Source organism: Pleurodeles waltl, chromosome 9 (genome assembly GCF_031143425.1).
Source record: "Pleurodeles waltl isolate 20211129_DDA chromosome 9, aPleWal1.hap1.20221129, whole genome shotgun sequence".
In the NCBI taxonomy this organism is placed as follows: Eukaryota; Metazoa; Chordata; class Amphibia; order Caudata; family Salamandridae; genus Pleurodeles; species Pleurodeles waltl.
The window spans coordinates 636,272,939-636,285,602 of record NC_090448.1 but is presented as its reverse complement, the minus strand read 5'-3'; the positions used below and the strand labels follow the sequence as shown (position 1 = coordinate 636,285,602).

The 12,664-nt window shown below is 44.6% G+C and overlaps 1 protein-coding gene across 1 annotated transcript in view; it reads right to left on the bottom strand.

Annotated features, from left to right (window-relative positions):
* Positions 1 to 2,580, bottom strand: part of PTGIR (prostaglandin I2 receptor) — a 260,047-nt gene extending 257,467 nt beyond the window's left edge. The window contains exon 1 of the mRNA XM_069207674.1: positions 484 to 2,580. Within this exon, the coding sequence (XP_069063775.1) occupies positions 484 to 1,278 (795 nt within the window). The 5' untranslated portion in view covers positions 1,279 to 2,580. The remainder of the gene's footprint in view (positions 1 to 483) is intronic.
* Positions 2,581 to 12,664: the final 10,084 nt, after the last annotated feature.

Below are 12,664 nucleotides of genomic sequence, written 5' to 3'. Positions count from 1 at the left end.
TCTGTCCCCTACCTTAGCTCTTAAAGTTTACCAGCAAAAGTGTAATTTATAAAACATTTCCAAACATAGAAGTTATACAAGAAGTAGAAAAGTGCTCTTAGTACACGGTGATACCACGAGGCATTGACCTTTTATCCTAATTAGTATTGATGAATGGTCACAGACTAACATACCCTGAGCCAAAAGGTTCTGTAAAACAAGCCTATTTGCACCCTCCTAATGACTTACAATATTGGTATTGTGGGTGCAGCTCCAATAGAGTCCCCTCAAGTTTGGGTTTCAGTCCTCACCAATACTCAAGAGATATCTGAAGTGCAGAATGCACAGACACTCTGAGCGCAGCTGTTAAACACAGCGGCTCCAAGTACTGACATCTGAAGCTTCTGCAGGAATTTCAAGAGTCTAAGACATAGTGGCCCCACCAATCCCAACCCAACACCAGGCCACCATTATCTCAATTGCTTTAGAGGCGGCTATACCTACCGTGAGAGGCAAGGAGCAGATGACGAAGATGGTGGTCATCAAGGCCAGCAGAATGAGGTGCTCCACCTCATCCTCACCCTTGTCGAACCAGCTCTTACGTCTGCGCTGTGCTGAGTTGACAGATCCACGTCGTATCTTCTGGCTCTGGTACATCTGACAAAGACTAACAATGACTGAGCCGTTGCAGAGGAAAATGGCCAGGATGAGGAAGGCCATGAGGGTTGCATATATGAGTGAAAATGCGGTGGTCCCCGGATGTGGAGACTTCATGCGGATGAAACACCAGGTGCCAGGGCAGTACTGCTTGTGCTCTCCAAAACCCAGGAAGGGCAAGGAGCAGAGCAGGAGGCAGAAGACGTAGATAGCAGGTAGGGAGCGCTTAGCAACTCTATGAGTGTTGTGTTGGGAGTAGAAGTATGGGTGACTAATAGCCAGACACCGCTCCACTGCCATGGCAAACAGGATCAGCATGGAGGCTAGACCAAAGAAGGCCATGGAGAAGGCAAAGAAGTTGCAGAGGTGTGCATTGCCCACTAGGCCAAGGACTGAGGCATTGCGCGCATAGGAGACAAAGACAATAGGGCTGACAAAACAAGTGCCCAGCAGGTCAGTCATCGCCAGCCCCGTGACCAGCACACAGAAGGCAGATGCCTTGGTTCGTTGCTCTTTGCGGTGAAAGCCGAGGATGGCCAGCGCCATCACATTGCCTACCACACCCATGGAGAACATCAGTGTGCTCGACACTGGGGTGCTGTCTTCGTTGATCAGTGTGGTGTTCTCGCAGGAGGAATGCATCTCACTCTCCAGAAGCAGTGGCTTAAGGAGGCACCTCACGCGAGCCTTGATGAAGCATCGAATCTCTTGACATGTGGCAACAGCTTTACCACTTTCTTGTGGTCTCCATGGTCCTCAGCTGGACAGTGTATCCAATGGCTGCCTCGATAAATAATGAAGGTGGAACTGTTGGGTCCTTCAGAGGGAGGATGGACAGCAGGGCTCATCTGCTGGGGGAAGTCAAGCCTGCAGAACTCTTCGAGTAGGGATGGAAAAGCAGAATTCTTCTGCAGTGGGTGCAGAGCAGGCGGGATCCACAAATGGAGACTTAGCAGCACAGTTCTTCAGATGGGATAGTGGCTTCAGATTGAAAGAGAGGATCAAAGGACTCCATAGATGGGGCGTAGACAATAGCTTTAGGTGATGAAGCATGGACAGCAGGGCTCCTCACCTTGGGCACAACGTCAATGGCATTAGGAGGAGAATGGGCCGCAGGTCTCTTTAGATGGGGCCTGGACAAGAGCTCTTTTCAACGGAGAATGAACAACTCTGCTCCTCAGAAAGAGAACGGACACTCTAGCTCCTCAGATTGGTAAGGGACGTACATAGTGCTCCTCGGATGGTGAATGGACTGCAGCGCTGTGCGCATGGAGAATGAACAGCATGGCTCTTCAGAGGGGAACAGGAAAGCAATGGCATCAACTAGAGATCGGACAGCATGGCTCCTCAGTAGGAGAAGGGACAGCAGGCTCCTCAGTGAAGGGACAGCAGGCGCCTTGGGAGAACGGACAGCGGGCTCCTCAGGAGAAATCACTTGCGGCTCCTCAGATTGTGGCAGAACAACAGAATTCGTCAGATGTAGACAGAATAGCAAGGCTCCTCAGGACACCAGGACCCGCTGATGGAACTTGAAACGCAGACTCCCACATGGATAGAAGTTCTCCTCAGAGGAAGAAGGGACAGTCTGGGATCTCAAACTTGAAGAGCATGGATCCTCGGACTTGATCGTACAGCAGTGCTGATCAGGACAGGCTCGTTCCTCCGGACAGCGGGCACTACTAGACTCAAGGACTGGGTCTGTTCCTCTATCTGCCCTCCTAACCCTGTTCCCTGTCATCTAGTCAGACATCCTTGTCACACACAGAGCTTCGTGGCGCATCTTGTTCGTCTTATCTCCGCGTGTATCTGCATACCGCCCCCTGCTGCCCACGAGCGTCCGTCTGTCTAGGCCTCTTCCTGAGCGTCACGCGGGGATCTCCGGTTCCCCGCTGCCTCCCCAGTTCGCACTGTGCTCTGTGTCAGCAGAGCTGTTTTACTCGGAGTGAGCTGTCAGATGCGTGGAAGACGTTTTGCTGAGAGCAGGGTGGGGAGAGCAGAGGGAGTGGTGAAGGAGGGGCAGGCATTACAGGCAAAGACAGCTCTCACGAACTTCACGCCGAAAGCGTGCCACCTGTATTCCCCCGAACCCCCTCTCTCACCACCCCTCCAGTAACGCCGGGTGGTCGAGGTTTTCCATACCGGCAAACACCAACAGTGATTGGAAAGGGCAGGGATCCTTCCCGGAAGGGAGCGACAGGGAATGCCCCCCTCTCGTCACTATAATTTGGAGGGCAGCATATCCACTCCCCATGTGCACTTCCTCACCCCCTCACAGCACTGAGACTGGAAAATCAGCAGTGCACGGAGATCCGAAAGAATGTTATTTCTCTTATTAAAAACGGAAACCGTTTTTTACATCGATGGATGCATGGATAGATATGCAAACCAAAGCAAGGTTGAATGCATGGGTCAACGCACTGGCAGCAATATGGATGAACGACTGGACTGGTGAAGTAACGAACACATGTCAATGACGATGGGTGGACGAGCGAGCGGCAATCAGTGAATGGGTACATGAATGAATGAACGGCAATGAATTAATGGGTGGGCGAAGAAACGCAGCAATGATTTTACGGATTGGTGTAGAATCAAATGACAAGAGATGAACAGTAGATGAAGGAAACACATTGGCCAGATGCTAAGTGCCACACCGAGTCTCGGAACCAGCAGCATATTAAAAGTGGCATTGGCACGGGTCCCAGTCGGGCTCTATATGCATGCCTTTAAATTTACAGGCACAAACACTGATGATTTCTGAACAATGACTATCAAATCGTTAAGGTAATCTATGATAGCGAAGTAGTTATTGTTTACATTCCACAAGTTTACCTAATCGTGCATTTCCTAAAACATGTTTTTTCCAGGATGCCTTTGTTGCTGTTTTTGTTACCTGCAGCAAACTGCTGTTGTACAGGTCCACTGAGTTGTCTCTCGCTGTCAGGTGGTGGGTGGGTGGTTATAAGAGCCGCGGTTGAGAGCCCTGGCGGTCTGGACAGAGGCTGTTTCTCACAGTGCCTGTCAGTGGGCCATATAAAGGGGCTCGGAATACTTGTGTAATTCTTGCCCTCTCAGCAGGGGGCGCACCCAATGGTCAGGTGAGCCAGTTGTGATTCTGTGCAAAAGAGTGTGATGGAGGTGCACAGCTGTTGAAATAGTAGAGCTAAAGCATAAGGAAATGGCGTACTCAGAGGTAAGTGTTTATGATGTGTACATAGGGAGTGGTGAAGTGCAGGGGAAGCAAATAAAGTACATGCAGGAGAGTGGGAGGAGGGTGCAGAACAGCGAAGGAATGAGGTGTGAGGTGTGCACATGAAAGATTTCAGAAAGATGTGGGGAGAAAAGGGGCATTCATGTCTAACAGAGAGACTGCAGAGCAAATTACCGTGAAGGGAAGAATGGGGGTGTCTGAGACACCCCGAAGAACACTTCCCCTTCGACAGACCTTATGTTGTTAAATTCACAGTCTCATGTTTACAGATTTGAAACTTTCAACTCTAATTGTTAACAGCAAAATAACTGCTGTTACTCATTTGTCTGATATTGGTAACATGCACATGCAAAGTCAATACGTCCACTACATGCAGCCAATACCTGCTTCATCCAAATATTTGTTGAGTGATAAGGTACGAGCAGCACAGGGTTTTAGTATACGTGTCCTAAGCCAGGCCCTTAATTATGTAGGAAAGTATTCCTACTTGCGGTTCTTATTCTACCCCACTTTTAGGGACACGCACCTTTTGTCATGCCACTATAAGCCCTGGCTAGACTGATGAATGAATGACTACGGAAGGTCGGGCAAATAGCAGTTGGTAGTTAAATGAGTAGACACGGAAAGAAATGCCAAATTATTGGATTGGAAGTTGAATGAATGACATTGGATGAAGGAATAGCTATGAATAGTTGTTTTACTTAGTGAGCATGGGTAGATGGATGAATGACTAGAAGTCAATGAATGTTTAAAGGATGGCAATGGCGGATCAATGTATGTATGTATGGGCAAGTAAAAAAGTGAGAACGAACAGATGGATAAATAAATGCGGTTGACGAATAAATGAATGAATCAAAATAAAGGATGACGGTCTTCACAGACGCATGAAACAGAGACAATGGATGTATAAAGATGGCAAAGAAAATGAAATGGGAGAAGTAATGAAGACTGGCTTGTTGAGGAACTGGATGCATAAATAAACGAATGGATAATCTGATAAATTACTGAATAAATGTCATAAGCCTCAGCTCTGGTGAATTCATTCATCAATTCGAGCTAACTACGAGCATGCTCTCTCCAGCGAGAGAAGCACTTTACTCATTGTGACCTCTATACATACTGTAGCCCATCATGATTTGTCAGGGTTTTGGGCGGAAGGATAACGCTGGATGAATGTGGTAATGGGACACATTATGCAGGGAGAGGGTTGGTCTGTAAGAGTCACCAGGAAGAAAGATGGCATGCGGCTGAATTAAGCTGCAGTTTTAGAGCTTTCCAACTCTGGGTTTGCTGCTCAGTGAAGGATCAGCTCCCTGATCTGTTTTTGTGTTTTTTTAACCTTGGTTCCTACAAGACGCCAATATGTGTCTCAGCACAAAGTTATTAGTTGTTGGTCAGATGTGAGTTTTTAGTGAGAGAATGAGAAACGGTTTATTGAAGTCTGTCTTAAAAGGATTGTTAGACAAGCTAAGGAACGGTGAGAGGTCAGGTAGTGCTTGAGCCAGATGTAAGAGAGATCATTAAGCACTACACAGTACACACACTCCTTTGTTTGTGCTACACACACTTATTAAGCATAATAGTGTGGAGGGCATACAGAACAAATGGAACAACTGGAGGTTTTTATTTGTAAGTCATCTCCTGTCATGTCCCCCCACTGTGAGAATCGGCCAAACCTTTTCTTTATATATAGCTCCAAAATGGCTTAAACCCTCATACAGTGGGAGATGTAGGCTCTGTGCATGTCCCCGGGAAGACCTTTTACATATTCTTTGTATATGCCCTGCATTGTTATCTTGGTGGAAACTGTCAAAGATATCTTAAGCACCAATGGCATTAGATCCTGCCATCACCCAATTCTGTTTTGTCTTAAAGGGCTGACACCTCAACATATGGCATGCTTGGCCAAATTTATTTTAAATGTTAAACACCTTTCATAGCATGTGATAAACAGCCAAGAAGGATGACTGAGCTCATCAGTTTTGTGCTGAAATTATATTGTGACAGCCCTCTTCACACGAGAAACCGGCACTGCACACTATTAAGCATCTGACGTTTTCTTGTTGGTTGGACTCTTGAGCAGGTACAACAAACAGCAAGCGACTTGATGCAGAACCTTAAAGATGTTACGGAGTTGGTGGGTACTTTCTCTGCTTTCTGGCCCTGTGACGATATACACTATAGAACTCGTACTGGGTTGCCATTACGGCATCACTGGCTTTTAATTGTCCTTGCTTTTAACAATTACTGTGGAAATTTGGTTTTTGGTGTTTTGTGGTGCTTTTTAGATGCTAATTCCTTTTATCTTCTTTGCTGATTGCAGTTATTTTTACTAATTGTGCAATAAATAAATAAACTCCAATAACTGCTTTAAAATCTGGGCACTTATCAGCCACCAAGTACAGCACACTTTTTTATCAGAAAAAAAATATCTATTTGGTTTAAAAAGATGAAAAGCATAACTCATCAGTTCTAGTTACTAGAGGAAAATGAAGTTAATGTCCCTAATAAACCATATATTCACACGGTATTTGATTTGCCATTTCCAGTCTTGCTCAACACAATCTACAGATCTGCTCTTGTTTCCCTATCCAAGACCATGCTCCTTTATTTTTCATGAACTGCATTTTTTAGTCAGAACCACACAAACCTGTCTGTCTACCCTTTGCTTCTTCTCTCAAGATAGAATAAATGAGTGCTTAGACTAGTAGATTTTAGAGTTCAAAGATGCACGTTTTTGTTTGAGACCCATTAAAACATATTTTTTTCCACACAACATATGCTTTTTAGAGTTTGTTGAGCTTGGGCAGCATCAGTTTTTTGTTTGCGGGCTGAATAATTGATGAATGAAAGAAATTTGCCTTTCCTGCCTTTGCCGGACCATATGTTTTTGCTATCTTTAGAACTCTGTGCACATTACCCCTGCAAAACAGTAGTAAAATATCTGTACTCCCCCTTTAAACATGGTTGATTTGACATACTCCTAATTGGCATATCTAACTTACCGACAGGTAGGTCCCTAGTGTATACTATAAAATTACACGTCCTGGCAATTAAATGCCACAAGTTGACTGCAGCACCAATTGTGCAGCCACTATAATGGCAGCACAAACATGGCTTTAGGCCTAGCATTGTAGCAAGCCTGCAGCAGTGTAAAAACTACAATTCAACCTGGCTAAATAAACCTTTTTGACAGGTAAAATCCTCCCTTAAAAATTATAATAAGTCACCCTATGTAGGCCTTGTAGCCCTCAAGGCAGGGTGCATGCATATATAGGTAGGTCATTTAGAAATTTAGGGCCATATTTAGAAGAGAGTTGCGCATCACTAGTGATGCACCACTTTTCTTGCGGCCCCCTTGCGTCACCTAACGCCACCATGGTAGCGCTGTATTTACAATATGGCGCTCTATGGCACATGTTAGGGGCAATAGTATCATTTTTTGACGCTATTGTAACGCTATACTGGATTAATGTAAAGAAAATAATGACGCTAATCCAGTATATTGTTAACAGGCCCATTGAAATCAATGGGAGTCTCATTTTAATGCCTGCTTTAAGCAGGCATTAACATGAGGCTAGAAATGGCGCAATGGAATCTTGTAGATTCCATTGTGCCAGTTTTAGCCACCCTCTAACAAGGGAACACCCCCTTTGCATACTTCATGCATATATTATGCATGATGTGGCGCAAAGGGTTTACAAGGTGGCACCTTGTAAATGTGGTACAATGGTAGTGGCCCGTTAGTGTCACATTTGTGGCAACAATTTTGACGCAAATGTGGCGCTAAGGGGCGTAAGGGCCTTGTTAATTTGGCCCTTAGTGTCAACATGTCCACACAATGATTAGCCCCTAAATGTTATTTTTCACAGTTGCAGGCCTAGCAGTCCTTTGTAGAAAACCAGAGTACAGATTAAATGCTAACACTGTATATCGGTGATAGGACCAGCTAGAAAAACACAATTTTTAATAGTTATAAAACCCCAATTCAATAATGACATCTGTTATGCAATAAACATTAAGGAAAATTAACTTTTAGAAAGTTACATTTTCCCTGCCTGAATTTTTTGGAGGCTAATTTGCATTAGCTCTCTAGCTTCACCCAGGCAGCAATTAGACTTCAATAGGTGTCCATAGATGTAAAATGCCTCTCAAGAACAAACAATAGACTAACCTGAAGGGACAGCTGTGACTCATTTGAACACTAAAGAATTTGCAGGATTTGTCAGCATCCTTTTTGACACTTGTATCAAATCCTGATTGACAGCTCTGCTGGGTATATATTTAACCATTTGGGGTACACTTGAAAGGAAAGAGAAAATGAAGCTAAGATACTTCTTGTAGCTCCACTGACATTGCTGAAGGACTCTGCTTTTGTTCTACCAGACTTCTGTTTCTGAGTTTATCATGGGTATATTGGCTGCTTCAAACTGGAGTTTAGTGTTAGATGTGGAGGGGCACTATAATTACCATAGTACACTCCCCACACAGTTCCCTCACATTTACAGCCCCCATTTAGTGTGGCAGAAGACTTTTACCATCTTGAAAATGCCCATAGGGGGTGGGGTTGGCCCGGAACTTTTACCCCATTGGTTAGTGTTTGTCCAGGAGTCAATCCCACCCACTAGCTAGTGCCAGGCATAAACAAGGCACCTCCAGGGACCCACTTCAGAAAACGTCCTAGACCTGAGAAAGATTAGAGGAGGACTAGACCTACCAGAGAAGAGCCCTGGAGTACTGGACCTGCTCCCTTTTGTACCCAGGACAAAGAAGTGGACTCCAAGGGTCATAAGTCTTGCCTCTTGTTCAAGCCTCAGACATACAACAAGCTACAGCTACTAGCCTTTTCCTGGAAATACCCAGATGACCAGCGGCAACTGGGCCTAGATGGACCCTGCTGTTGGCCTCAGCCTGCACTCTGTGAACCTCTAAGTGCCTCCCCTGAGTTCCTGGGCTGCCCTTAGAAGTGTTCTCCTGTGCTGGATTGGGACTTAAAGAGATGGGACTGATTTTGATGTTGGCGGTATTGGGCCAGCCATTGACTTTTTGTTTGAAAACCCATCCACTGCCATGATGGTTTGCCCGCCGTATTTAGATGTTGGCAGTCCCATAGACAAAAGCCCACATTCGAACCGCTGTCTCCACCAAGAAATATCGCCTGCAGTGACGATGAGAGAGGGAAAAGTGGATGCCGGCTGGACCCCAAGCCACCCTTTCAACTGTGCAGATTTGTATTTGCCTTACAGCCAAGAAAAAAGTGGCGGTTCAGCCTCCACTTCTGAGTTGGGGGAATGGGTGAAAAAAACTCACCTTTTTATCCAATTCCACCTCCGTCTTCAACTGGACATGACTGGACAACACCTGCTGTCACTGTTGTCACCGACCCACAGAAAAAACACGACCACCCTCTTCACCGGACTCAAAACATTGCCAGGGTATGTTGGGTGGGCACTGCGCGGGAGGTCAGGACCACTGCAGGCATATACATGTCACAGTAATTATTTAAATCACTGTGACATGCACATATCAAGGACACAATTGTGTCAGGGGGCACCCGGCACAACACACATGTGACACACATACACAACTGTCAATGTGGTGCCATCATTCGTTGCAAAATGAATGCTGGCACCACAATGACAGTACACTCGCACTGGACAACAGTGGCCATGTGTGCGCCTTGCAAGGGGACCTGAAAGGGTAGGTTTGTGCTATCTGTTGCATAGGTGAGTCAGTACATGTATGTATGTGTGGATTGGCTGTTTGAGGTGGAGGGAGCTGGAGCGGGTGGTGTTGTGTCTGTATGTGTGTCGCTTAGATGTGAGACCGATGTGGTTGCGTATGTTGTGTTACTCTGTCACACATTTAGGTGGGTGTTGTTGTGTGGTGGACATTGCCATGATGTGTGTAATTGTGTGTGTTTGTGTAGCTAAGTGTGTAGTTGTGTTGGTTTTTGTGGTTGTGTCATGTGTGGGTGCAGTGTCAATGGTGTTTGTATTTTTTTTATAGATGTATGTAAATGTGTGTATTCTGCATGTACAGGTTGTGTCGTGTTGGAATCGTAAGGGATGATGGTGTGTGCGTAGTGTGTTGTGTAGTGGGTAGTGTAGGGGGACAAATATTTCTAAAGTAGAGTGTGGGTTATTTACCTTTATTCCATATCAACTGCCATTGTACGAAGTCCATTGGGTGCTGCTGCCGTCTCCCTCCATTAGCAATCCATCACCAGTCCTCCGCTTGCAGAGCTGTAACATCTAAATGCAACGGGTGAAACACCGTTGACTTGATGGTCTTGTTGGATCCACTGCTGACATGGCTTGGGGTTAACATCGCCAAGATCTAAATCAGGCCTTCAGTCAGAAAATAAAATCTTTGACTGTATGAACATAGTTAGAGTAGCTAACGTGCTCTCTATCGCGATCAGCCTCAAATTTAATCTAGGCTCTGGTCTACTACAACTATTTACTGTCATTGGCGCTTTGTGCTCTTTTGCATTATTTCTACTTAAACCTTTAAAAAATATTTTCTCTGGTTACCCTTATTGGCTTTTTTGTCATTTTGATGTCATTTTAGCAAGTTTGACTCTGCTCTTGAGATTCGGTTTGGGCTATTTATTGTTTTGCATTTTAACTTTATTACTGTTTTGGTACTTCATAAATAGTTTATACTTTGCTCCTAGTTAAGCCTGTCTGTTTTGTGCCATAGCTACCAGTGGGCTGAGTCCATGGTAATTTAGTGACTTTGAGTGTTCACCATGAGTGGGTGAGATTCCTTGAACTGGGTATCCACCCGCCCTAAACACTAATTCAGTTTCTTACAAGGAACAGGCATAAAGTTAAGAATAAAGAAGTAGATTTAGAGATTGGCGGAAGCAGGATAATCCACCAAAATGCAGCTGATTTCTTGTCCACACTATTTAGACTGTATAGTGGTCTATTCATAATAAATACAGCACATAGGACATCCTCTACGTTTTGGTAGATACTCTCAATCCTCCAAACTCTGACACAGGCTCAAAGTGACTTTGTGCTACCACACGTAACTATATGAGACTTTGTTTGTTAAATTTTGTTTTAAAAGCAAATGGGAAAAAAGGGCTTCAGAAGAAGGCTTGTCTGTTTTTCCCTGAAAATGGCATCAACAAAGGGTTTTTGGTGCTAAAATCACCATGTTCCCAACTTTCAGGTACAGGAAGACTTGAATCAGAAAACCCAATTTTTCAACACAATTCTGGCTTTTTACTGGGACATACCTCATTTTTACTATTTTTTGTGCTTTCAGCCTTCTTCCAGTTAGTGACAGAAATGGGTATGAAACCAATGCTGGATCCCAGAAAGCTAAACATTTCTGAAAAGTAGACAAAATTCTGAATCAATCAAGGGATAATTCGTGTAGATCCTACAAGGTTTTTCAACAGAAAATAACAGTTGAAATAAAGAAATATTGAAATTGAGGTGAAAAAACAGCAATTTTTCTCAAGCTTTTACTCTGTAACTTTTTCCTGTGATGTCAGATATTTGAAAGCAATATACCGTTACGTCTGCTGAACTATTCTGGTTGCGGAGATTTGTAGGGCTTGTAGGTTCATCAAGAACCCTAGGCACCCAGAGGCAATAAATGAGCTGCACCTTGCAATGGGTTTTCATTGTATACCCGGTATACAGCAATTCATTTACTGAAATATAAAGAGTGAAAAATAGGTATCAAGAAAACCTTTGTATTTCCAAAATGGGCACAGGATAAGTTGTTGAGAAGCAGTGGTTATGTGCATATCTCTGAAAACTGTGGGTGCCAATACTAGCATGTGAATTACAGAGCATTTCTCAAATAGAAGTCTTTTTACACAATGTCTTATATTTGGAAGGAAAAATCTAGAGAAAAACAAGGGGCAATAACACTTGTTTTGCTATTCTGTGTTCCCCCAAGTCTCCCCATAAAAATGGTAACTCACTTGCGTGGGTAGGCGTAATGCTTGCGACAGGAAATGCAACATGGACACATCACTTTTTTACAGTAAATTCTGATGTGTTTTTTTGCAAAGTACCTAGCTGTAGATTTTGGCCTCTAGCTCAGCTGGCACCTAGGGACACCTACCAAACCTGTGCATGTTTTAAAACTAGACACCTAGGGGAATCCAGGAGGGGGTGACTTGTGGGGCTCTCACCAGGTTCTGTTACCCAGAATCCTTTGCAAATCTCAAAATGTGGCCAAAAAACACTTTTTTCTCATATTATGGTGACAGAAACAGTGCTTAATTTGTCCTTATTGTTTCCGGTGCTGAGTACCGGCACTTATGTTTGATGGCCAGCGCTTATTCTTCTGCCTCAAACATTTGCTGCGAGCAAAAGACACATATGGGAAAGACAGAGGAAGAGAAAAACGAAAAAAGCGCCACAAAGGTAGAAAGCAGAAAGCTGCCAAAGTGAGCTGAAGGGGCAGGGAGTGACTGTAAATAGATTGAAGAGGCCCGAGATGGCTTCAGAATTATGCTGCCTCAGTATTCCGTGCTGGCACATTTAATTGCAGCAGCCACGTGTTTAAGAGGAGAGCTTTGGGCAGCAGCACGTTTTTATTTACAAATTAAGCACTGGACTGAGAGTTCTGGAATCTGAGAGGAGCCACAAATTTTCTTCCCCCCAGCATTCCCCAAAGTCTCCCGATAAACATGGTACCTCACTTGTGTGGATAGGCCTAGCGCCCGCAACACGAAATGCCCCAACGCTCAACGTGGACACATCACATTTTCCCTGTCTAGCTGTTGATTTTGGCCTCTAGCTCAGCCGGCACCTAAGGAAACCTACCAAACCTGCCCAATTCTGA